General features: G+C 42.7%; 1 protein-coding gene and 1 long non-coding RNA gene across 2 annotated transcripts in view; one reads left to right on the top strand and one right to left on the bottom strand.

The window, feature by feature from the left end:
* Nucleotides 1-25,722, bottom strand: part of CA10 (carbonic anhydrase 10) — a 491,091-nt gene that overhangs the window by 88,554 nt on the left and 376,815 nt on the right. Inside the window, exon 4 of the mRNA XM_032872027.1 lies at nt 20,746-20,931. Coding sequence (XP_032727918.1) covers nt 20,746-20,931 — 186 coding nt within the window. The remainder of the gene's footprint in view (nt 1-20,745; nt 20,932-25,722) is intronic.
* LOC116876069 lies at nt 13,472-23,875 on the top strand. Its single transcript, XR_004384317.1, has 3 exons — nt 13,472-13,512; nt 13,683-13,758; nt 23,760-23,875. It is a non-coding gene; the product is annotated as an uncharacterized LOC116876069 (long non-coding RNA).

Below are 25,722 nucleotides of genomic sequence, written 5' to 3'. Positions count from 1 at the left end.
AGCTCAATGTCAAGGCCGGTGGTGCAGTCCTCCTGCCATGCTGGTAGCAAGTGGGAGCAGGTGCATGGGAGAAACCCCAGAGCCACCTGCTGGCTGAGAGGGGAAGGATGATTATTGGTTTTTTTTTCCTTCCCTAGCATCAAGGAGGGTGTGTTTACTCATTGACAGGATTCTTTTTCTCTTGTGATTTCTCTCTCTCTCTTTCTCTTTTTTTTTTCTATATTCATCCTGCATATCTATCCCTCGGGTCTGAGTAGAACGCAGATGCTGATGGCCAGTCTTTGCTCATATATTCATTCATTCATTCGTTCATTCATTATAGAATGCTTCTGCTGGGCATCGCATCTTTTGCTAGAGATAGATAAAGACAGGGACCTTGAACCATCTTGGAGATGGAAAGACTCTCTAGCTGTAAAAGGATGTGATGTGCAATAGGGACACACTGACATATTCTGTGGGAACCCCGAGGCGCTCTCTGCCTGGGGCTGGAAATAGTGATGCCAGTGTGGCTGGGGGCACAGAGAAGTCTTCAAAAATCGGGTGCACTTCTGAACAGGGTCTTGAGGGAGAAATGAGATTTGGTAGGCAGACACACAGGGCAGGAGTGTTGGGTGTCCTGGCCAGAGGAACTGCCCCTGTGAAGGCTGGAGATGTCAATGAACATGTCATTTTTGAAGGAGTGACAGGACATCTACTTTTCTGTTCTCTGTTTATGGGAATATGATGCATCCTTAAGGTCCAGCACAAATCCCACTTATGTAAGAGGCTGATCTGACCTTGAATTACCCCAGGAGATAACTTTTTAAATAATTCTATAGAATTATTTGTCTACACTTAACCATCTAATGTTTTGTATTGCTACATAGCTTTCCAATGCATGTCTATTATCTTTCCTAAGCACTTTCTGGAGCTCTTAGAAATATTTAATAAGCACCTTGAATGACCTAGAGAAGGACTTAAAGATTTTTCCAGAGATCTGCCCCCGTGGGACAGAGGAGAGGCCCCAAGAGATAAAATGGATTGCACACATTTATGAAACCATGTGGTGGCATCAGAACCCAGGGCTGTTGATTCTAACAAAGTGGCTTGTCTGTTGCATCAGCTGTTTTCATATTTGTTGAGCAGAAGGGTGGGCGGTGGATGGATGGACAGACGGATGGATGGGTGGACACCATGGTGTATGACGTGCTTTCATTGCAGCCTTACTCTTTGGTCACTTGCTAAGTCCCTAATGCCCCCACATTATCTGTGGGGAGGAGCATTTCTAGAAGCTAAGACTACATCAATGGACTATCTTCCACAGCGTCTTCTAATGACTGCTTTTCACGGAGTAGTTGGCATTTAGGGGTGGCAGGAGGAGAGGAGGTGTGTAATCTGCTTTCATTTTCAATTCTGCAGAAAGAAAGGTCTTCTCTTGTCTTTGGCAAGCGTTTTCAGAATGATACTCTGTGGAGTAAGAGGGGGTGACCCACACATTCTTAATTCAACCCAGATTAATAAAGTGTCACCAAATATATATATATATATATATATATATATATGAAGTGTCACCAAGATGATGTTTTTTCTTTTAACTTTTAAATGACGTGTCTCTTGTCTCGGAGCCTTTGAGTTGGAAAATTTTTATGAACAGAGTTGGCTGCAGGTCAGGGATGCCTAGTAATGGCTTGGTCACATAGAGCGGCTCCCAGGGATCCTGAGCTAAGTTGTCGCTTTCTGCAGCCATGACCCAGGAAGTGGGCAGTCTTTCCCCCAGTTTAAAAATCAGAATGGGATAATAAGAATATTCTCTTCTATTCATGAAGAGTGACTTGCAAAGCACTTGAACTGCTTCATGCACTTTTGAAACTATCATTACTGAGCTGAGTGTCCATCGTATTGATTTATGGATATTTACTGAGGTCCCATTACGATCCTAAACATTCGGGGCACAGCAGTGAAAAAGACCCACAGTGTCCCTGATATTGCAGAACTTGCTCTCCACCCAACCATTTTATTTTGAAATTATTTTATATTTACGTAAGAGCTTTAAAAACAGTCCAGGGAATTTGCGTATGTTTCTCATCCACCTTCCCCTAGTGTTTCATGACTGTGGGACTTGTATCAAAATGAAGAAATAAACATCGGCACAAGATTGTTAAGAAACCAGAGACTGTGTTCAGCTTCCCCCTGGTTTTCCCACCTCTGAACTTTTCTGTCTTACATAGTTGTCCCTTCTCCTCACTACTCCCCACCAGTCTCTGATAATTCTGCCGTGTTTCCCTGTTTTTCATGATCTGAGTGTTTTTGAAGGATGCTTCTCAGATATTTCATAGAAAGTCCCTCAGTTTGGGTGTGTCTGAGAGCATATCCTATATCTATTCTGTTCCCCTCCTAGGACAGGGGAGACAATTTCTGATGAATCGTATGATTATACCCCAATAATGGAGTTCTGGATGCCACTGCAAAGGTAAAGTATCTTTCTTCTCACTTCCAGAAGCAGCCGATATCCACATGGTATCCCCGGTAATGTTAACCTTCACCATTTGGTTCAGGCGACTCCTCCGGAAAGCTAGCATTTCCCCCCTTTCCATTTCTTTCTCTTGGAAAGCAGGTCAGTAAGTCCTGTCCATGCTCCAGAGGGGAGGAATTAGCAGAGCTTACTTTCTGATGAAGGGAGTTAGAAGATCTACAAATAAGTAGGTACCTGGGGGAGATTATCAGTAAGTGATAAATGCTGAGCCAAGAATGAAAACAGGGTGATGTGACCATGTAGTTAGGGACAGTTACAGCTGAGATCTGAGTAACAAGGAGTCAGACATGAAAAGGGCAGGAGGAAGAACATTCCTGGGAAAGGAAACAGCTTCTAATGCACGAACAAACTTGGTGTTATCAGACCATGTCACTCTGCTCCGGTGCCTCCCTTCTCATCCAGAAGGAAAGCCAAAGTCCTCACCTTGGTCCCCCAAACCTGCATGATCTGCCTTCCCCCATTCTGCCCCTCTGACCCGACGGCCCTCTGCTCTATCTCACTGACCACCACCCTGTTCCCCAAACGCACCAGGCACAGTCCGTACTTAGGCCTTGGCACTGGCTGCTCCCTCTGGGGAAACTCTCTTCTGCCCCCTGTGCTCATGGTCGGTCCCCTCACCTTTCAGGCTGTGCTCCAATGTCATTTTTTCAATGATGCCCACCTTGACTTTCTTATTAAAAAAGCAGTATGTGCTCATTGCTGGTACTTCGGAGCTGCTTAACCTGGTCTCTTTTTCTGCATCACCTTAAACCTTGCAACGCACACCCCCACACACCCCAGACCCAGGGAGTGAGCAGGTAATCCCATAATTTGGAACTCAAGCACTGGGCGAGAAGGAAGTCCCTTGTGTCTAATCAGGTCGTGGGCGCTTTCTTTAGCTAACGAGGCCTATGTGACAAGCCACTAGGCTTGCATGACTCTTTCATTTCCACCTCCTTAATGTATTTTTTTCCCTGACAGTTGCCACTGCCATGTTTGCCAGCAATGAACCCCCTCTCTCCCTGCTTCAGTCACTGCCTACTGTTCAGGCAATAGCAAATCCTTTTGCTCCCTCTTCATTTGCTGGTGACTGAAGAGCCATCTGCATTGTGTTCCCCACCAGCCTATGCATGAGTAAGCTATTTTTAGGGAGAAACTGCCATTTTGCGTGGAAGTTTCCAGTATTCCTGAAAAATGTAAAATCTGGGATTTCTTCAGTTTCCTTGATGGCCATCTCTTTGGTCTATCTTTTGCCCACCCAGCCAATATCCAACCTCTGCAGCCCTCTCTGAAGCATTCCAGTGGGGTAGACCAGCTGACCGGTTAGCAACCACACAGCAATGGCAGAGAAAGGGTGCTCAGAAAGATCAGGAAAGCAGACCAAGAACTGCAGTTGACATATGTTATTCTGTATCATACCATTTCTGCTAAATCTCTCAGATCCTGGTTTTCTATGATGATGGGGATATTGACGTGGCATTAATTTTCTGAAAACACAAAGCTTAGGCCAACGCATGTGGTCAGAGAAGGAGAAGTAAGTTTCGAATAGACGTCTCTCTGAAATGGCCAACAAATCAGGACAGAGGGTGAATCAGTGAGGCATAAGTTGGTGCCATTATTATTCCCATTTTAAAGATGAAGAAGCTGAGGCAGAGACCTGGGAAATAACTTGCCAAGGGCTAGCACCAGCAGTAGAGCAAGCATCAAGTCCAAGCAATCCAGAAGTGCCCATAATCCCCTGCCCATGGGTCTGTGTATTCCCACCTCAAGCAGTGCCATCTCTTACCACAGAAATTGGTGAGAAACACTAAATGTCTCCTTGCTAGAATGGAAACTCCTCAAGGACATGGATTGTTCATTATTCATATTTGAACCCAGAGGCTGGGAAAATTTTTCACAGTAAAAACCCCAATACGTGTCTATGATGAATAAATATAATTCATGACACAGAGTTTTGGGGTTTTTCATTATTTTGAATTAGTGGTTTTCTGTTTCCTTGATGAGGAAGTTATTAAACACACCAATCAGACTTTGTCAAACCTTGTGATGCAAGAATATTTTCTTCCTTGTTGGATTATTTTTCTGAACTCGGCCATTATTTCCTGGTAGAAATGTTTTGTAAATGTGGCCCCCAAATCAACAGGGACTCAAGCAAGTTTAAGGGATAAACATGTATTTGCACCGAAGCAAATCATACTGCATAGCTAGGGAAGTAGTTGGTTTTGCAAATTTAACCCTGATCCCCAGCTCTTAACTCAAGCAAACATTCTTTTTTTTTTCCCTTTTAAAAAAGAAATTGAATATATGCCAGTATGAAAAAAAATGTGCATTCAATATTAAAGGTCCACTGTAAATGAACTTTTCTTTTAATTAAATCGAGCACCCAAATTAAATAATATAACCTTCAATGTTGAAGCGCAGCCCCTGCCCAAAAAAGCTGTGTGTTTCTCACCTGTTGGCATTTTCTAGAACACGAATAACAAGAAAACTATCCCAGTGGGGATATCCTGGACTTTGAAACTCCAAAGGATTTTGGAGAACATCCTACACCTGGGGCTCTTAAGAAATTAAGTCAACACAAGGGACAGAATAATTCCTTGGGTTGTTTCAGTGCCATGGAAGGGACAGAGATTAGATACAGTTGTCATATACTAATCATCTGTGCCCAGATAAGATGGTCCCCGACTGAGGTGGGCAACAGGGAGCTCGAATTATCAGCCCCACTGGATGCTCATTCGAAAGGCTTAATACCAAGTGAGTGAAAGTGACTCCAAGCCAATGAGCAATTGTGAACAATACAAACAATTCTTCCTCTTCTTGCTCTGAGTTCTGGAAACTGACAGGCAAGAGGTGAGAACACATGTAAAGGTCCACTAATTATTTTAGAAATGTTCCCTCTTTGGATGGGTGGGGAAGAGTCCTTATTTTAACTATTCTGTTCCAATGTTAGACCACATCCCTTCCAAGTCTGTGTGTTTTTACCCAAGACATCTCATCAGCCCATTTCTGGAGAAGACAACAGATAGAGAGGGAAGGTGCTGGAAATAAACATTCTTGACATCCCCTCTGTGCCAGACACAGTGCTAAGGCTCTTTATCGCAAACTGCCTTATTTTATCCAAACAACAAACCCTCTGAGGTTGATATTGTTACTATCATTTTTCTCATCTTGCAGGTGCCTAAATATTTTTGAAGGGCACACAGGAAGTGGCAGAGCTGGCATGTGAAAGTGGGTTTGCTTGATGCCAACCCCTGGGAAACTTTTTTGAGCCCACCCCATTTATGTATTGGCAGAAAGGGAAGAGAGGGAAGAGCAGTGTCAGCAGCCAGGAAGATGAGTGACATGGCTGTGATGTGCCACTGATGACCCCACAACGGGTGAAATTATTGTGAAAATCACAAGATGCTAAATTCTTTGAGAGCACACCATGGATTGACTACCTTTATTCTTTCTATTAACAGGTGCTATTCTATTTGTCCGGGATACTCTCATCCTATTTCAGCCACATTCATACGTTTCTTTCAAGATCTTGCTCATGTCCAAAAGCCTTCTCCAACCCCAAGATTCGCGTCCAATATATCAGGTGGATTTTGTTGGGCTAAGCAGGAAAAAACTTCGTTCTCCACCACAGTCAACATTTTGGGGGGCATCCATATGGCTTACAGTGACGGCTTACTCCGAATTGCTCTCCTTCCTATTGGGGAAGGTCCTCCCGGACCTGTTTTTCTACATGACGCCACCTCACACGCATAGATGGTTGGGTCAGAGAGGACATCAGATTTAGGTTGGAAAAAATCAAACCTCTCCTCTGGAGAATTTGGAATTGGGATGAAGAGCCAGCCAGCCAGTCAGGCCAGGATGGTCTTGATCCAAGAGGGCATAAACTTGGGAGCCTCAGGGGGGGTCATTTATTCCCTGCATGGGCACAAAGAATTGCAAGAAAAGGACAGCTGATGGAGAGAATGAGAATAAAGCAGCCATGTGAAAGAAGTGGGGTTGGAGTAGTTCCCAGGGTTATGACCTTGTTTCTCTTCTGGGTTCCAGTCTCTTCACTGGCCCAGGTGACCTTGAGTCCTATGACATACCCCAGAGGCTTTCCATAGATTGCTTTGGTGGCTTCCCTTAGCTTAAGGGAGTTCCTATGACTTGCATCCCAAAGCACACCCCTTAAGATGTCCTTAGGGACCTAAACTCCATGAGGATGGTGGCTGGGTTTGTTCACTGAACAGCCCTAGGCTGGAGCTGTTCTTGGCTCAACTGCATAGAGTTTTGTTAAACGGCCCTTGCTGATGATACAGCTTTTCCGTCTAAGAGATAGAGACAACGTTACCTGATCCTCCTCCAAACCATCATCTGCTCCCGGAAATTAAAAGAATTGAAACCAAGGGTTGGTTGGTTCTATTGAGAGATTGGGGCCTCATCCCCTGTCATTCCATCCCATTTCCAGTTTGAGAAGGCAGGTAGGGTGAAAGCTGAAAAGTATCCAAAAGCGAGAACAGCAGGAAAAAGTGACAAGTGAGACAGGGTATGAGGGGCTTGTTTTGTTCTGTGTGCTTTGGCATCAACTTGTTCTTTAATTAAGGGGGAAAAAAGTCACCCTCCAGCTAGTAAAGACACCCCTAAGAAAATTAAAATAATGTAAATCAAGCTAAATGAATACTCCAGAAGCAGCACCAGAGCTTGGTGGGACTGAGTGTTTGGATGCCCCCGAGGCTTTAAGAAGCAAAGCCTGCAACCGCCTTTTGGAACAGAAACCCTCTCCCTTTTGTTTGATGGCAAAGAGGGCTAAATGCTGACACCAATAGGGATTTACAGATGGGTTTACGGTGACAGAATCTTCTTGCTGTTCTGGCTCTCCAAAGACCAGAATTGAAACAAAGCCTAAGTGGAGGATAATGATAATTCCTGGGGTTTCTTCCTGGGGGTGCTCCGTGTAGAGAAATCATTTAAATTGTAATTAAAATACACAAAGCAACATGGTTCGAGGGGAACCTCTGGCTTCTAGTAAAATACCCTAGTAACCACAGGAACATTTTACCTGGGAGAGAGCTGAAGGACTGAAGCCTTGTAGAACGTGTGCGTGTGTGCGTGTGTGTGCACATGTGCTAACTCTGTTAGTACTGTGGCCACTGTAACAGGGACACAAGGAGGAGGCTCAATACTTCAGGCATTATAACAAGTGAAGGTGACATATCCAAGTCAGCAGAAGAAGCTCAGCTTTAATTTTTGGTGTCACATCAAATGTCTTAATTTCCCAAGCTTTTACCTTGAAGGACATACAATGTTGGCCAGTTATAGAAGCTCTGCAATGTAGCACAAAGATTTTATGGGAGACCCATGTTTCTGACCCTCCACACAGCACAAGAAATCCCTCAGTCCACGTTTATATGTGATGATAAAATTACGCAGGAAGATTTTACTTCTCTCAGCCCCTTGGTGCTGGAAGGGCTCTAATTGAGGTACTCCAATCCTCTAATTTTCTGGGCTAGAGGAGGGAGATCCAGAGAGGTTAAGCAGCTTGCCCAAGGTCTTCTAGACACAGGGGGACCCGATGATTCATTGTACAAAGTGAGGCATTTTTGAGAGAAAAGGAGATGCTATTTCAATGATACCAGGACCAACCTGCCTCAATCTTGACCGCCCTAAGAGCATGCGATCATCCTATTCAGTCTAGACCGCCTTAGAAGAATTCGATCATCCTACTTAGATAGCTCAAGGTTTTGTCTCAGACACAGAGCATGAGAAAATGCGGTACTTGCTGGTGACCTTTGCAAGAATGAAGGAGCCCTTATCTGGGGAAGGGGAAGGGCGCTCCCAGAGGCCAGGATGGGGATTGCACTTCCTTGCACATGCTCCTGCTGAATGCTTTCCCCCACACTGTCAAGCTGGTGTTGGCAGGGGCTGGTCTGGTCTGCACAGGGCCCTGTGATGACTAGAAAAAGGTGCAGTTCTTGAGGACAAACACCTTGCCCAGTGGGTGGCACATGTGCAGCCCTCTTCTAGGGAGTATTGATACCAATAAGAAATCAGCAATCAGAAAAGGTGAAATGTAGGCAATTCACCTGCTGCACAGATGCCACTCTGGATTCTTAGATGGGGACAGAGGGTAGAAATGTTGACCTTGACAGATGGACCTTGAAGAAGCATACTGTTGCCAGTAAATGCTACTATTTCTGAACGCTCACTGCACACCAGACACTGTTCTGGGCACTTTACATATACCAATACTCTTAATCCTGAAAACAACCCTACAGGGTAGAATGGTTCTGTATCCTAATTATGATGATGGTTATGCAAATCTGTACATGCGAAAGTTCAGAGAACTGTATGCCAAAGGAAAACAGTTAATTTAAATGTAGATCATTTAAACAATAAAGTTAAACAAAAAGGCAACCCACAGAATGGGAGAAGATATTTGCAAATGACACTAGAGACAAAGGACTGATATCCAAGATCTATAAAGAACTCCTCAATCTCAACACTCAAAAAACAGATAACCACATCAAAAAATGGGCAGAAGACATGAACAGACACTTCTCCAAAGAAGATATATACATGGCTAATAGACACATGAAAAAATGTTCATCATCATTAGCCATCAGGGAGATTCAAATCAAAACCACATCGAGATACCACCTTACACCAGTTAGAATGGTGAAAATTAACAAGGCAGGAAACCACAAATGTTGGAGAGGATGTGGAGAAAGGGGAACCCTGTTACACTGTTGGTGGGAATGTAACTTGGTGCAGCCACCTTAGAAAATAGTGTGGAGATACCCTAAGAAATTAAAAATAGAGCTACTCCAGGGTGCCTGGGTGGCTCAGTGGGTTAAAGCCTCTGCATTCAGCTCAGGTCATGGTCTCAGGGTCCTGGGATCGAGCCCCGCATCAGGCCCTCTGCTCAGCGGGGAGCCTGCTTCCTCCTCTCTCCCTGCCTGCCTCTCTGACTACTTGTGATCTCTGTCTATCAAATAAATAAATAAAATCTTAAAAAAAAATAGAGCTACCCTATGACCCTGCAATTGCACTACTAGGTATTTATCCCAAAGATATAGATGTAGTGAAAAGAAGGGCCATTTGTATCCCAGTGTTCAGAGCAGCAATGGCCACAATTGCCAAAATGTGGGAAGAGCCAAGATGACTTTCAACAGATGAATGGATAAAGAAGATATGGTCCATATATACAATGGAGTATTCTACCTCCATCAGAAAGGATGAATACCCCACTTTTATATCAACATGGACGGGGCTGGAGGAGACTATGCTGAGTGAAGTAAGTTAAGCAAAGGAGTCAATTATCATATGGTTTCACTTACTTGTGGAACATAAGGAATAACATGGAGGACATTGGGAGATGCAGAGGAGAAGTGAGTTGGGGGAAGAAGGAGGGGGAGACGAACCATGAGAGACTGTGGACTCTGAGAAACAAACTGAGGGTTTTGGAGGGGAGGGGGTTTGGGGGGATGGGTGAGTCTGGTGGTGGGTATAAAGGAGGGCATGTATTGCATGGAGCACTGGGTATGGTGCATAAACAACGAATCTTGGAACACTGAAAAAATAAAATAAAATTAAAAAAATAAAATGACTACATACTGTATGAGTCCATTGAAATTTGAAAAAAGCAAAACTACAGGGAGAGCACATCAGTGGTTTCCAGGGGTGAGGGGCTTGACTGCTGAGGGACATGAGGCCACCTTTTGTGGTGATGAAAGGGCTTGAGATCATGGCCGTAGCAGTGGTTACATGACTATGTACTTACGAAGATATATTGACTTGTACAGTTAAAACTGCTGACTTTCATTGTAGGTAAACTCTACCTCAATAAAGCTGGGGAGGGGAGTCCCACCGATGGCCATTGCTGTTAATCTCATCAATAAGGAAACTGAGGGACAAGTAGGTTGAGTAACTTGCCCAAGGTCACAGGTGTGTGTGACAAAGCCAGATTCAAACATAGGAATGAATAACTCTGGCAATTTTAAACTCTGTGATTAACCACTGCTCATGTAAGTAGGTCCTAGCTCATCACCTGGAGGCAGGGAAATATATCAGCCCTAGACAGGCAGGTGCAACAGGAAATGTGTGATCCCCACCAAGGACCTCACAGAAACAACAGTTTTTCTGGGTGGCTATTTGGGTCTACCACAATGGTCTTTCCTGAAGCAGACACTGCTATTTCCTTTGAAAAACCTGGAGCAGGGGGCTGAGTCCTGGGGCAGGTATCTGGTGATCGCTGGGCCTTCCCCTTTTTCCTGGCCAGGAGTGTGATCTAAAACCTCCTGGCTAAGCTCACTTTGCCAAAGAGCTCCTGCAGGGTCCATGTTTAAGTCTCAATCCAGAAATTTCTAGGTCAGCAAATAGATCCACTGTAAGAAAATACATTTGCCCAAGCCACCTCTGAGACTAAGGAATAAGGCTTCCCACGTTTTGCAGAGGGAAACAGATGTGTTTGTACAGAAACGAATTTACAGATAAGCAATACCTTGTTTATTGTGTTTCAAAGATGTGCAAGAAAAAAAAATCACTGTGCATCTGTATGTAACATCCCAATTACTGTCCATCTGAGAGGGGCAGGTGGAGGGACCTACAGTCCTCAGCAGGTGCACGGAAGTGAATATTTCCCCTTGCAGTGCATGCCACTTGGAGAGATAGGCTTCTGTCTCCCTTTATAGCCAGAAAAAGTGCAGATTACTCCTGAGGCTGGTGTAGCATCCTCTCAGGTGACACACAGGGCACTTGTGATTAGAGAAAAGGAGCTTAACCTGTGATCAAGCAGCTACTTAGAAGCAGAACCAGTTAGGTGCCCTGACTTTGCATAGCTGAAGCCAGAGACCTGGGTTCAAATCCCCACTCTTCCCCAAATGGACCATGTGACTGAAGCTGGTTCTTTAATCTCTCTGACTTTTTTTTTCCTTTTTGTAAAAATGGTACTTCCAAGTGTTAGCTCACAGGTTCATTGTGAGCCCTGGGTGTGAGAAGAAATATGAACTATGAACTGGGTCATAGGACATGCTTGATAAATGAAAGCCGACGGTAGCAACCACCTTGGCACATTGTGATTATCTTTATATGTCCTCTCTGCGAAGACTTTGGACTAGATGACTGGCACAGCACTTTATAGCTTAAGAAGCCCTATCACAGGAACGCTTTTTCTCAATACACAATCAACCGATTGCATCTATGGGACTGGTATTATTAAACCCAGATCAGAGTTTTAAAAGGGTAGGGAAGGCTAAGTGATCTGTCCCGTTTTGACCTTCCTGAGATCACACAGCTAGCAGGTGTCAGAATGGCATGTTGAAGGCAGATCTTTGAAGTAAAAACGTTAGCCCCCATCCAGTACAACAAGTATCTGACTCCCAGGCCACTGTCCCTTCCCCACGGTGTGCTTGCCCCTGCTTCCCTGCAGCCCTCTTCCGGACCAAGCAACTACTGCTCTTGGAAATGGCCTCTACCAAGCTGATCCAATAATCATGAGAGCCATCCTAGTGTTGCCCTTTTACTGCTGAGATGGGGATAGATTTATAGAGGCTGACTCTGGCTGGTATTTGGGAACGGATAATTACCTTCACTTACTATATCCTAGGCTGCTTTGGCTAAATATTTACTGCCCAGAATTCTGCCCTTTCCAACCAATTCTGAACACGAGCATGCCACAGGCAACTAACTGGTATAATTCATTCAGGGCGACCGTAAATCTAAGGCTTCCACCAGAAATGATGCAAAAAATTAATGGAACATGAAATCAAGTAAATGGAATTGAGTACAGTAATTAGTTCATATTTTAATCCTCAGGTCGGTTTATTATCCGTCAACTGGCGAGCAATTAAGTCAGCACCATTGAGATGATTAGCTTTGTTTCAGCAAAAGTTTATCGATATGTCAGAGCAAATGAATCTGAGGGTTTTAAACGGCTTTATTTTGAATTGTATAGCAGCACATCCATGGAGCGGCTAGACATCTCATGATTTAATTTTGCAATATTATTATCTAGATTACTTATATTTAATATTACGAAGCTGTTCTAGATGTTTATGGGGGAGTGTGGGCAGAAGGGGGGATTCAGACTGTAGAAAAGCATGGCTTCTATTCTCAAGTCCTCATGATTGCCTTTTCATATTAAGACCAACTAAAGGGTCTTTCAGGAATTTTACTTTCTATTTTAGTCTTCCAGTCTTTCATTTCTACATTTCTTGCAATCAGGCACTATTACAGTTCTCACATGGGTGGTATTTTTGTTGGGGGTGATTTGGTGTCTTCTAGAACCCTCTCCACAGGGATGCTGATGAGTGCTCATGTTTGGAAAGTAATCTTCCATGTCTCTGCCTTTTTGAGGCTGTCTGCATAAATGTTCTTGTGATGGGTTCTGCTCACTAAGCTAGGGAATCTGATTATCAGACTACACCTGCTCTGCGGGGCAACTAAACCAGATGGACTCAAAGGGCCCGCTGAATCTTGGGATTGTACATAATTTACATTTTTATCTGAAAAATTTTAAATCTCAAACTAGGGCGCCAGGAACTTAAGTTTGGGTCCTAATTCTGTCACTGACTCTCAGTGACTTTGGGCAGTGCTCTTATCCTCTCTGTCATCTGATTTTTCTATTGTACAGTAAGTGGTTTGGAAGAGGTGACCTCCATGGGACCTCCAATTGTAACACTTCAGACGGAGGCTTTCAGCAGACTCATTCTTTTCAATAGCAGGTCTATCCCTTGAAGTAGGAGATGTGATCTTTGGTGGAACCTCTGCAAATTTTGTGAACACTTGACAGTGGTCAGAGTAGTAGTGAATTGGTCACTCTTACTTCACATCTTTCTTTTCCAGCTGATTTTATTCCTGTGGCTTTGGAAAGGGGTGTAAAATGTACACCTCATTGGTAGAAGTGTCGGGTCCAGTACCCTCCTTAATTGCAATGTCATTGGTTACTAAATAAAGAAAGACCACATTTGACACTTGTAAAACCAAACACTGATGGTCTCCATGGTGACCATTATGTTCTAGGCTGAACCTTGATCAAGTCCCAGGTAATGTCTTTTACATTAATGTCTTTGTAATATAATAAATGTAAAAATGTAAAATAATATAATAAATGTAATAATGTAATAAATAATAATATAATAAATGTAAAAATGTAAGAAAATATAATCTTTTACATTAATGTCTTTGTAATGTAATACCTCCTTCCCTGCTTTAGACGGAACACCAGGGAGAAGATTAGAGTCCAGTAGAAGACCATGGTGGCTGTCATAATGGCATCCTGGCAGGACCAGGTCAGAGGTATGCTGCAGGTTGGAATGGGAGCCCACGGGATAATGAGTTGACCTCAGCAAGTTGTCTTTAACTGCAGTGTTTCTCTCCTTGGCTGCCCCATGGTGTCCATCTAAAACTAGCAATTCAGGAAGCTGCTGACTTGATTGAGTTGTCCCTTCCCAGAAGTAATTATAAGAATGTCCAAAGGCAAGACTCTCTATCCTTAGATCATAGTCTTCATCTACTTGCTGGCATCATCATAATAGGCCCTACCACCATTTGGGCTTCCGACTTCTGTTTGCTTTGCTTCTCAAAGGCCAGTTTGCTAACTCTGAGTGGGAATGGCTCCTGGGATCCAGAACTTTGGCTTCTAGCATTGGCAAAGATAAATTCCCTGGTCTGATCCTGGGAGTAATTCCAGGGCCTGAAATGAGGAATCTACATGAATTTTTCTAGCATGTTGGCTATCCATTGTTCCATTCCTCCTCCCAGGGACTCTGAAGAATTCACTTACTCTGCATTTGTGAATAACTTAACATATGTAGAACTTATGTTGATATTGACATTAACTTTATAGGTTTGCCATTACGATGATAGAACTGAATTCATGATAGACTGGGCATAATTTAGACACTCTTAAAGTTGTCATCTTTTAAGTTATCTTCATTTGCTCACTCAATCTTTTCATTCAGTAATATCTGTCAGGTGCCTATCACATGTATGGGGACATATTAAAAAGTACAACCTAGGGGCACCTGGGTGGTTTGGTGGGTTGGGGCCTCTGCCTTTGGCTCAGGTCATGATCCCAGGGTCCTGGGATTGAGCCCTGCATTGGTCTCTCTGCTTGGCGGGGAGCCTGCTTCCGTCCCGCCCTCTGCCTTCCTCTCTGCCTGCTTGTATCTGTCAAGTAAATAAATGAAATCTTAAAAAAAAAAAAAAGTATAACCTACTCTGTGACTTCTGGGAGCTGACATTCTGGGAAGTCGGGGTCTTTGCCATGGTCTACAGATCTTTGAAATCCCCCCTGGGCTGGGGCCCAGAGTAGGTGAGCAGTCACTACTCTGGGGTTTATGGGTAGGTAAAGCTTGGCTTGTTTAAGCGATGTTATGAATCAGAGGACCTGAGCTAAGCCCAATCTCGATCATTTACTGTCTGCATGGTCTAAGGCCTTAGATTCTCTAGGTTCAGAGGGAGACAATACTAAGAGGTAATTTCACTGAGCTAGTGTTGGGTGATTAAATGGGAGAATTTGTGTTGTGCTTCGGAATTCATTGAGAATAACAGCCAAAGTCCATACAAAGCACATACAAAGTCCATACAAAGGAAAAGATGACCTGATGTGGACTGGCGCCACACCCCCCCTCCCCCGACTTCTCATGCCCTCTCATTTACCCTGCGCTCATGCTCCTCTCCCTCTTCCTAGAACGCTCATAGCTTTCTCCCACTTCAAAGCCATGGTACCAGCTGTTACCTACTGCCTGGAACGTCCTTCCCCTAGACATCTCTATGGCAACCTCACAGATGGCATTGTCTCAATACAGCTTACACGGACCACCCTGCTTACCCTTGTAACTCATTACCTTCACTCCTCATGCTCTGGTCCTTCTTGACTCTATTTTTCTCCCATAACATTGATCCTCTTCTAACTTATCACATGCATTGACTCATTTATTATGGTTATTATTTATTATTTGTCCATTTTCACTTGATTGCAAGCACCATACAGGAAGGACTTTTATCTATTTTCTTCACTGGAACATATGGTAGGCACTCAATATTTGTTAGCTGAATGAATGAAGGAGGGAATGAATGAAAAGCAAATCAGGAAGCACATCAACAGTGGCCAGATGTTAGCAGTGAGACTCCATAACCACCTGTGGACGAGCCGGGCAAGTTCTGGGTTGTGCTACAGAGTAATTGACTCAAGTCTCTGTCTTGCTCCTCCAAGGTGACACTTAATTGTTCAATCATTTTGTGTTTTTTACCACACTGAGGATAGGGCTGGGTTAGGACCTTGTTAATAAATTTTGAATCTCTCAAAGTATAATCCTTTCTTAAAGAAAGCCCAGAACATGCCTTCATGGTAGCTGTGAACTAAACCACTCTTTCTCTTTTCCAGTTTCTAACAGAACTCAGTGCTTTGGACAGCCTTTATCGAAACCCTTCACCTTCAATTTAAAGGAAGTTGCATATTCCTGGTGTAGTCAATGAATACAACACACCCAAAATTCCAGGAAAAAAGCCTTTAAGTTTTGAATTCCTAGGTTGCCAGTAGTTGATTGAATTATGGGATTCAGTGACTGAATGACTCATTCCACAAACATCAATTAAGCACTTACAGAATGCTGGGTACTGTGCTAGGTGTATGGTATACAAAGATGAGTAGTGAAAAGGGTCTCTGTCTTTAAGGGGTGAAGGAAGATGATTTATTCTTTCATTCAGTAAACACTTATGACTCTGCCCTCATGTGTCCGACAATGTACAAAGGGCTGGGAATAAAGCGATGATCAAAATAAAATCTCTATCAACAAAGAACTCCATTTCGAAGAGAACTGAGAGTAAACAGTTATAAAATCTACAGTGATGAGCAATTTAATAGATTGGGGTCAGCAACATTTCTGTGTAAAAGATCAGATATTTTGCAACTGTTTCAGCTTTGGCAGGCCACACAGGGTCTCTGTTGCATGTTCTTCTTTGGGGAAAAAAAAATCCTTTAAATATGTAAACCATGCTTAGCTACTTGACTGAATTTGGTCCATAGGCTATAGCTTGCGGACCACTAAATTGGTGAATATGGAGGATTCTCTGGGAGTCACTGTCTGGGAGGAGGGAAGGAGGCTTGGAAAGCTCTTGGGTTGGGGATGGGGGGCTGTGCGGGAATAAGGAAGAGAGAGAGAAAGCTGGCATTCAGGACAGAGGGAACACCATTACCACGGCTCTCAGGGAGCTCTTCCATATGTACAGCCATGTCCCTGTTATTCTTAAACATCCCAATTCTCATTCCCCTTCAAAACTCCACTTGTGCCAATGAACATCTCTACAAGGAGGTCCCAGCCTCCCGGCAAAGCGCTAATTACATTGCCTGAGTACCTCCCTCCAGAGCCATTCCGTGCCTAATGGGGCCCTGGTTCTCCGTGATGTGCTCCTCAGCGCTTTTTATACTCTAGCACACTTTGGAACAATTCAATGTTGCGTATTCCTCCAAATTTGTGAGGCTTCAGCGCAGCCAGTCTCTAAAGGATGCATGTAACTGACTCCTGGAAGGGGACAGGGCCTGCATTTTCTGCACTTCTCAGTTGTTTGCATGGAGATAATTATTTTCCCTTTCCTGGTTCAGAGCCACTAAATAAATAGGTAAGCCAACCAACAAGCCACCAAACACATAAATAAATATGACTTTTGTTCCCCCTTTTAAAGGAAGCAGTCTTTTCACATTCATGGCCATAGCTGTGGACCGGTTCCTTGCTCAGATGTGTGTGAGCAGACTTAGAGATTTGAGAGGCTGAGCCTGGAAAGGCTCATGTTCCTAGCTCACCTTCAGTGAGAGCAGCAACCATGCCCGGCCACACAGGCGTCCATCTGTCCTCTACTTAAAACAGTCCCAAGAGACCTACTTCATAAGCCTCTTCCAGAAGCATCCTCAAATACAAGCCATGTGACACTGTATTTTAAATATATGTGTCCCTCAGTAGACTGTCTGCTATGCAGGGCTGTGGAGCTCAGCACACAGCAGGAGGACCGGAGGCATGGGAAGATGGATGGCACGAACAGGAGGACCTGGCAGAGGTTTTCTACAAAATGGCGGGCATGAGTCTCAGTATATACCCTCCCTTGGGCCTTCTGAAAGAACTTCAAGAAAGTGTTCAAAATGAATCTTTCCAACCTCCCCTCAATAAGAAAACTTATTTTGTTTTTGTCTAGCCTCACTATTGTAACTTCATCCATCCCCATGATTCTTTTCAAATATTATCTTCTGCCTGGTTAATGCATTTGTTTCTTTTCATAAATACCCTACTTTAGAGAGGACATGAATCTAACCAGTTAGACACGATTAGCAAGCAAAGGGTCTTCCTTATTAAGAACGGTTCATTTTCCCTTCTTGAAAAAAATGGAGATATTTGAATCCCTGAATATACTCATTTATCACCGACCCCCAACAAGGCGTCCAGGAGTGCTCCATGTAGGACATGAATAATTAAAAAAAAAAATGTGGTTGCAGACTGTGTCGTACATCCACGCAGCTTTATAAAACAAAGCAAATGATTACCATCAATTACAATAACCTCACTAGACAAGACTGCAATTAATCTACAGCTCTTGAGATAACGACTGTTGCACTGTGCCAAGGAAAATGCCTGGCATTAATTGACTTATCACGATCAGTGATGATAGATGGGACAGATGGCGATGTGATTATTCATTGTCAACAAAATAAACACACGCTCTGTTGCTAGAAGTGTCTACTTAGGTGCTCTCAGAGGATAGCCAAAAACAGAGACCAAAGGTGGCTTTGAGGAGAACACAAAATAAAAATAAGACACCGACCTACAGGATGGGCTATATGTACTCTAACTGAGGCTAACACTCAGTGGAATCTGGTTGGGGGACATTTTCTAGCAGGAAATCATGGATTGCATGGGATTTCAGCACTAGAAGGTGCATTCCTTGCTCATGAGGATATGAGGTGAGTCATTCTTATGAAGTCCTCAAATTCCATTCCATGCTTAATAATTCCAGTGATGGGAATTCACTATTTTCAGAGGCAAACTCATTCCAGCAATGGATAGCTCTCACTGTTAGAACGTATTATTTATTTTGCTGAACTCCATCTGTCTAGGACTTCCATCCATGGACTAGGTCTTTTCCCTCATGCCACAGAGAAGGCGCCAAACTTTTCTTGGTCACTAAACTCTTAAATATCTCAAAGGCTAATACTTAGCCACGTGATATTATTTGGGTGCTTCTAGCATTTTGATTTCTTCCACCTAAACCCACACCAGTTCAGAATCCACTCCATACTGAGACCACTCATACTGAGGGGCTTGGAAAGAAATATGACATAGCTGATGTCGTCTGCCCACGACCAAGTGTGAGAGTTCTTGTGCTGAGGCCAAGGCTCTGGCTTGCCTTCTTGGCAAGCTATTCCCCAGATCCCATCCATCTAGACAGCACCCAGCTTTGCCATTTGCAATGACACCTGGGTGCCCTTTTTAATTCTTGTACAATATGGTTTGGTTGATTAAGTTCTCATTGTTTAGAAAACTGGGATAATTCCAGCAGAGCTAGGGCTAGAAGTGGCCCAGTGGTCACTCACCAAAATTTCTACAAGTGTGCATAGCTGGACTCCACTCCTTGAGGCCCTGATTCAATTGCTTTAGGATTCAAATGTAAATATTTTGACAATGGTCCCCAGTTAATTCTCACTTGCAACTCTGTTTAGAGGCTCTATTCATTGAGAGCACTTAATAATGTGCTAGTGGAGTGAGTGTTTCACAAACCTAGTCAACAGACTCTCCTGGGGGCTTTAAAAATGCAGATTCCTTGGAGTGCCTGATACCTGCAGTCTGGGTATGTCTAGGAAAATTAATACTTTGAGAGATCAACTTGTTATATGTTTCCCTTAAGGATTTTGGAGAGACTCATTTACTCTAAAATTGTAGTTCTTATACAAATTACAATGCACCCTTTATCACATATTGAAGAAAAGGCAATTCTAAGGAATTCTACAAAGTAAAGATTTTAGCCAAGTAACCACCCACATTTTTTTCACTCATTCATTGAATAAATTCATTAATAAATTAATTTTTAGTTGGAGGCAACATTATGATAAGGAGAAGAATGTAAAAGTTCAGTGAGGGAGAAAAGCAAAGAAATGACCAAGTAAGCCAACAAATAAAATAGTTACAAATCTTGAAATAATATGTATATATAATAATATGTATAATATGTAAATAATATGTATTTATAAAGGAAGTGTTTATCTAATTTAGAATAGTCCCTAATTCAGACTGGTAGTCCCCAGTCACTCTCAATTCATGGACTTTTGCCCTGCTTTCATCATCTTCCCTGCTCTATACTCTAGCCCAGAAACTGCAATTCTAGGGAGTTTTTCCATTAGGGTCCCTATACTCACCTACGAATATAGTATGAGTATTAAAAACAATGCCAGGTTTAAACACGATGTTGATTGAAAATAAAATTAAAAAGACCAAGTCAATCGTGAGATACATACTTCTGTTATTTCACAGCTTTCTCGACATCAGTTACCGAGGACTTTTAAAGAGAAACAGAGTTACTGGCTATTTAGCATATAAGCACCCTGGACTCCTGGTTGATAACCACCGTAAAGTGTAAGAGGACAAATTAACTAGACCGTGCTTGTCAAGGGTCAGAACCCGGATGATATCTGTTTAAACCATAGCTCTCATCCTATAATTGAAGCCATTTTGGCTCACTGCTATGGTCTGAATCCTATCTGGGTTGATGGTGGCACACAGTGATACTCATCATTAATGGTGACATACAGTGACATTTCCAATCTGTAGAAAGTCAGGCAGACCATTTAGTTGCCTGACATTTGTTTCACAGTAAGTTATAGTTTTGTGCAAATAAGACCCATTCTGCCAGAAGGAAGAATTATGGAGCCTATACCCTCCAATGAGAGGCTGATGGTCCAGGTAGGTCTAAGTGAAGGTATGCAAGAAAAGTGAGGGTTTGGGGTTAAAATAATGCACCAGAGACCACTGTAGGGCGTGAGTCATGAGAGCTGCGCCAATGTCTCAGAAGGAAATACCTAGTTCCATTGTGGTCTTCCCTAAAAAAACTGGAAGCACGTTTATAGACTTCCAGTCAACTTGCAGAAAGACAGATGGAGAAAGGAGGCACTGACCTTCTCATTTCACAGATTTAAAAGAAAGCTTTCCATCTGTTATCCCACCTTGGGTATAAATAGGCACCAAGCCTTATTAATTGGCACTCAGCTTTAGGACTTCAACAGCTCCACATACCTCCCCAGAGAAGGCTTGTCCGTTGAGGAGGTGCTCCGACCCTTGGCTATCCTCACTCCCGAAGTGTAGTCGGATCTCCTCCAGCCGGTGGCTGTATGTCATGGGTCCTCCTGATATGTTAACCAAGTGCTCCTTGTCCAGGCGCAGGGACACATGTCTTCCAGTGTTGTACATGGTCCCACTGACCTGCAACACAATGCACAATAAGTCAAGCAAGGTTCTCTTTCTGTGTCTCACCAAACCCAGCGTGGTGCTTAGACAAATGCCTTTTGCCTCCTCTTGATGGGCAACCATTAGGCTAAGTCTCTATTTGAAATGGGGAGTAGCAGTACCTGGAGGGCATTCCTGCCCTACCTGGCTTATGTGGTACTTTCCACGAGGCACTAACCATATTTACAATCACATGATCATGTAGGAATTTGAGGTAGGGATTCAAAGGAAACCTCAGCAATTGTGATTAATATTTTGAACATTGCACCTTAGAAAAAGTCACTTGTTCCTCTTAACAACAGGTGTTGGCAAGGATGTAGAGAAAGAAGAACACTTGTGCACTGTCAGTGGGAAGGCAAACTGGGCCAGCCATTCTGCAAAAACAGTATGGAGTTTCCTCAAAGAGTTTAAAAAAGAATTACCCTTTGATCCAGCAATCACACTACTGGATATTTACCCAAAGAATACAAAAACACTGATGCAAAGGCACACAGGCAACCTTTGTTCTTAGCAGCAATATTTACAAGAGCCAAAGTTGGGAAGCAGCCCAAGTATCCATTGATAGCATTGATAGATAAATGGATAAAGAAGACACACACACACACACACACACACACACACACACGGGGGGTGTGTGGAATATTACTCAGCCATAAAAAAAATGGAATTTTGCCATTTGCAGCAACGTGGATGGAGCTAGAGTATCAGGCTAAGCAAAACAAGTCAGTCAGAGAAAGATAAATATGATTTCCCTTATATGTGGAATTTAAGAAATAAAACAAATGAGCAAAGGAAGAAAAAAAAAGAGAGAGACAAATCACGAGACAGAATCTTAACTCTAGAGAGCAAACTGATGGTCACCGGAGGGGGGGCCAGGTGGGGGGATGGGTGAAATAGGTGATGGGGATTAAGGAGTATGCTTGTCACCATGAGCAACAGGTGATGTATGGGATGTTGAATCACTCTATTGCACACCTGAAACTAATACTACCCTGTATGTTAACTATCCTGGAATTAAAATAAAAACAAAAAAACAACTTGCCTCTCTAACCTTAAATACTTGGAATGTATAGAGTCACTGTAAAAGCTAAAATCTCAGGTGTGAGAAATTGGAGAAAGCAAGAGATGCCACAAAGGCCAAATGAGAGACAAGGAAGCCAAAATGGGTGAATAGGAGCGAGCTGTGGTGGGAGACTGAAGGCTTTGGTCCGAATTCTCAAGTGTGCAGTCCCGTTTGCCTTTGTTAGTTCCCTCTCTTGCCCCTGCCACCAGATGCTGTGCAGAATGTGAGCTCTGGGGGGGCGCCTGGGGGGCTCAGTGGGTTAAAGCCTCTGCCTTCAGCTCAGGTCATGATCCCAGGGTCCTGGGATCGAGCCCCGCATTGGATTCTCTGCTCAACAGGGAGCCTGCCCCCGCCTTCCCCCGCTGCCTGCCTCTCTGCCTACTTGTGATCTCTGTCTATCAAATAAATAAATACAATCTTTAAAAAAAAAAAAAGAATCTGAGCTCTGACCCCCTTCTCAGAGCTCAGGGATTCAGTGCTGTGTTAAAGAGATGGATCCAAGTTTCCCATTTCCCTTCCTCACTCCTGATTCCATCTTGCTTCAGCCTCTCAACTGCTGACTTTACTGCTTGATGCTCCCTTTCCTTCTTTTCTCTTTGAACTTGATATTCAGCTTTATTTTCTTGGCTTAGGACCTCTCACCCCTTGATCCTAGAGCCCCGATTCCTACCCTTGACTCTACTTGCCTTCGTCTCCTGGGTTGACTTAGCTCTTGGGGCAGAATGGAAGATTAAAAGAGACACTGAATGGGTCTGAATGGAATGCTTCTGGATTCTCAGAGGCTGAGATACTTGGATTTTCTTCCTGCTTACTCTGACTCTTTTGGGCCTATCCTTCTGCCTTAGGGATTCCTTAATGGCTTTATGTAATGTCTGATACCTTCCTTCGTCATGTTTTTATATATTTTCTCGCTAGCACTATCCTTATCTGCCCCTCCACTTTTCTGACACTAGTTTTGTGAATAATCAAATAGGTCTGTAGATGGCTCACTGTGGCAGAGACAGTAATACCCACTAAATACTCCATTGACTCATGATTCTGCCATTTTGCTGTAAGGTGGAGCCCATGTGACTGATTTTGGCCATGAAATGGGAGAGGACACGATGGATATCACTCACAGGGTGAAACAGTGGAAAACTTATGCACAAATCTCCAGTCTCTCTCTCCCCGGCTGCCTCAATCCCTGGGGCCATGTGGAAATATGTAAATGTTATGTAGCTACAAGATGGAGCTCATGTCAGCCTGGGTGCTTGGCAGATTAAAGGGCAGATTGCAAAAATGGCCAGAATTCTTCCCCTCCCTGTAACTGCATTCTTTACAACAGGATTCTGTAGCTGCTTCCATCAAGATAGGGGTCTGCTTCTCTCCCTCCTGACTCTGGGCTGGCCTTTTCACTTGCTTTGGCCAATATGGAACATGACATCTGTGCTTTCTCCTTCTGGGAAACTTGAGACCATGTCAACAAGGGCTAGCCTGCTGGGGGATGATACAACACTGAAGAGAGTCATCCAAGGAGAAGTCATCACAGACTGACCACCCCATGGCTGGCCTGCCAGCTGACTGGCCCAGCTGAGGTCAGCTTAGCCTGGCCTGGACCAGAAGAACTGCCCACAGACCCACAGACTTGGAAGCTAAATAATTGGGGTTTTAAGTCTCTAAGTTTTGGAGGTAGTTTGTAATAGAGCAAAAGCTAACATATACACTAGGTGAATAATATTCCCCCTCCTGAATCTGGAACTAGCAACAGAAACTCTGTTGAGGGCCTGGCACTGTTGAGTACCTAAACTGGAAAGTCACATGGAGTCCAGAGACTCAGCCTGCTGGGTAGCTGGAAGTCAGACCAGAGAGAAGCAGATGTGCCAGCAGTGACAGAGGAAACCATGCACTGGCAGAGAAAGAACAGCTACTTGACGTTCAGAAATCCTTCACATCTCCTTCATGAGGTCTGAGCTGCATTTTCTCATATGCTTTACATCTTACCAATAAATTAATTTTTTTCTCAAGCCATCTATTCTTTGCAACCAGATAATCCCAAAGTGTGCACGCCTCCAGTCTCAAATAAATGCATAGTCAGTATGAGATCATGAGGGCTTGTCTTTTCTTCATATCCCAACACATGAGTTTCTTGGCAGTAAAATGATTAGAGATAGGTTTGTGTTTGACATTGCATTTATTGTTAAGTAAAATTTACTTTTTCTAATTATTAAGATAATATACAGGTATTATATATGGTTAGAAAGATATAGAGAGGCTCAAGGAAATAAAAATCAGCCACAATTCCACAATAGCCCAATGATCATCACTAACATTTTGATATATATAGTCTTACAACTATAAATACTATAACATATATGTATGACTATCTATACCCATATTTTAACAAGATCACTTTATATATGTGTCTGTATAATCAGATGAGTGATTTTTCACATACATGTATATATATGAGTTTGAGTATATAAATATATACTACTATTTATAATATTTTATTGTAATATTAATATAATAATGGTATTATGTAGTATATATTTATTATAGATTAATGTATAAATCATTAATTGAGACAGGAATCTATCAAAATCCTAGAGGAGAACATAGGCAGTAACCTCTTCGACATCAGCCACAGCAACTTCTTTCAAGACATCTCTCCAAAGGCAAAGGAAACAAAAGCAAAAACGAACTCTCGGGACTTCATCAAGATCAAAAGCTTCTGCACAGCAAAGGAAACAGTCAACAAAACAAAAAGGCAACCCAAAGAATAGGGGAAGATAATCGCCAAACTGTGGAAAGAGCCAAGATGCCCTTCAACAGACGAATGGATAAAGAAGATATGGTCCATATATACAATGGAATATTATGCCTCCATCAGAAAGGATGAATACCCAACTTTTGTACCAACATGGACAGGACTGGAGGAGATTATGCTGAGTGAAATAAGTCAAGCAGAGAGAGTCAATTATCACATGGTTTCACTTACTTGTGGAGCATAAGGATTAGCATGCAGGACATTAGGAGAAGGAAAGGAAAAGTGAAATGAGGGAAATTAGAGGGGGAGATGAACCATGAGAGACTGTGGACTCTGAGAAACAACCTGAAGGTTTTGGAGGGGAAGGAGGCAGGGGGATGAGTGAGCCTGGTGGTGGGTGTTAAGGAGGGCACATATTGCATGGAGCACTGGGTGTGGTGCAAAGAATCTCGGAACACTGAAAAAAATAATATATGATTTTTAAAAATCATTAATTGTATTTACATTAATATATAAATAACATACCATGACAAAGTATTAGATGAATGCAATATTATTTAATATATAATAAATAATATATATTATTATATATTAACTATTTTATATACACAAATTCTATATATATTATGTACACAAATACAATATGCTTATTTAACTATATCACATATATTATATAAATTATATATTATACAAATTATATAAATTATATATTTTATATATATATGTACATATATATATATATATATATATAATTTTCACAAACATGAATATTTCCAGGTCATTAAACTGCTCTTTTGTAATAATACTTTGAAATGGTTGCATAATACTCCACTGCAAAAATACAGAACTTATGGTTGACTCTTTACATCCCCTTCACTTTTTCACTATTGCAAAAATGTACTGCAATGAGTATCCTATGGCTAAATTAGTCTTATTGATCCAGGGATATTTCAGTTGG

Source organism: Lontra canadensis, unplaced genomic scaffold, assembly GCF_010015895.1.
Source record: "Lontra canadensis isolate GAN:19392208 unplaced genomic scaffold, GSC_riverotter_1.0 scaffold43, whole genome shotgun sequence".
Lineage (NCBI taxonomy): Eukaryota > Metazoa > Chordata > Mammalia > Carnivora > Mustelidae > Lontra > Lontra canadensis.
The sequence above is the reverse complement of the archived record's forward strand: the minus strand, read 5'-3'. Positions and strand labels throughout refer to the sequence as shown.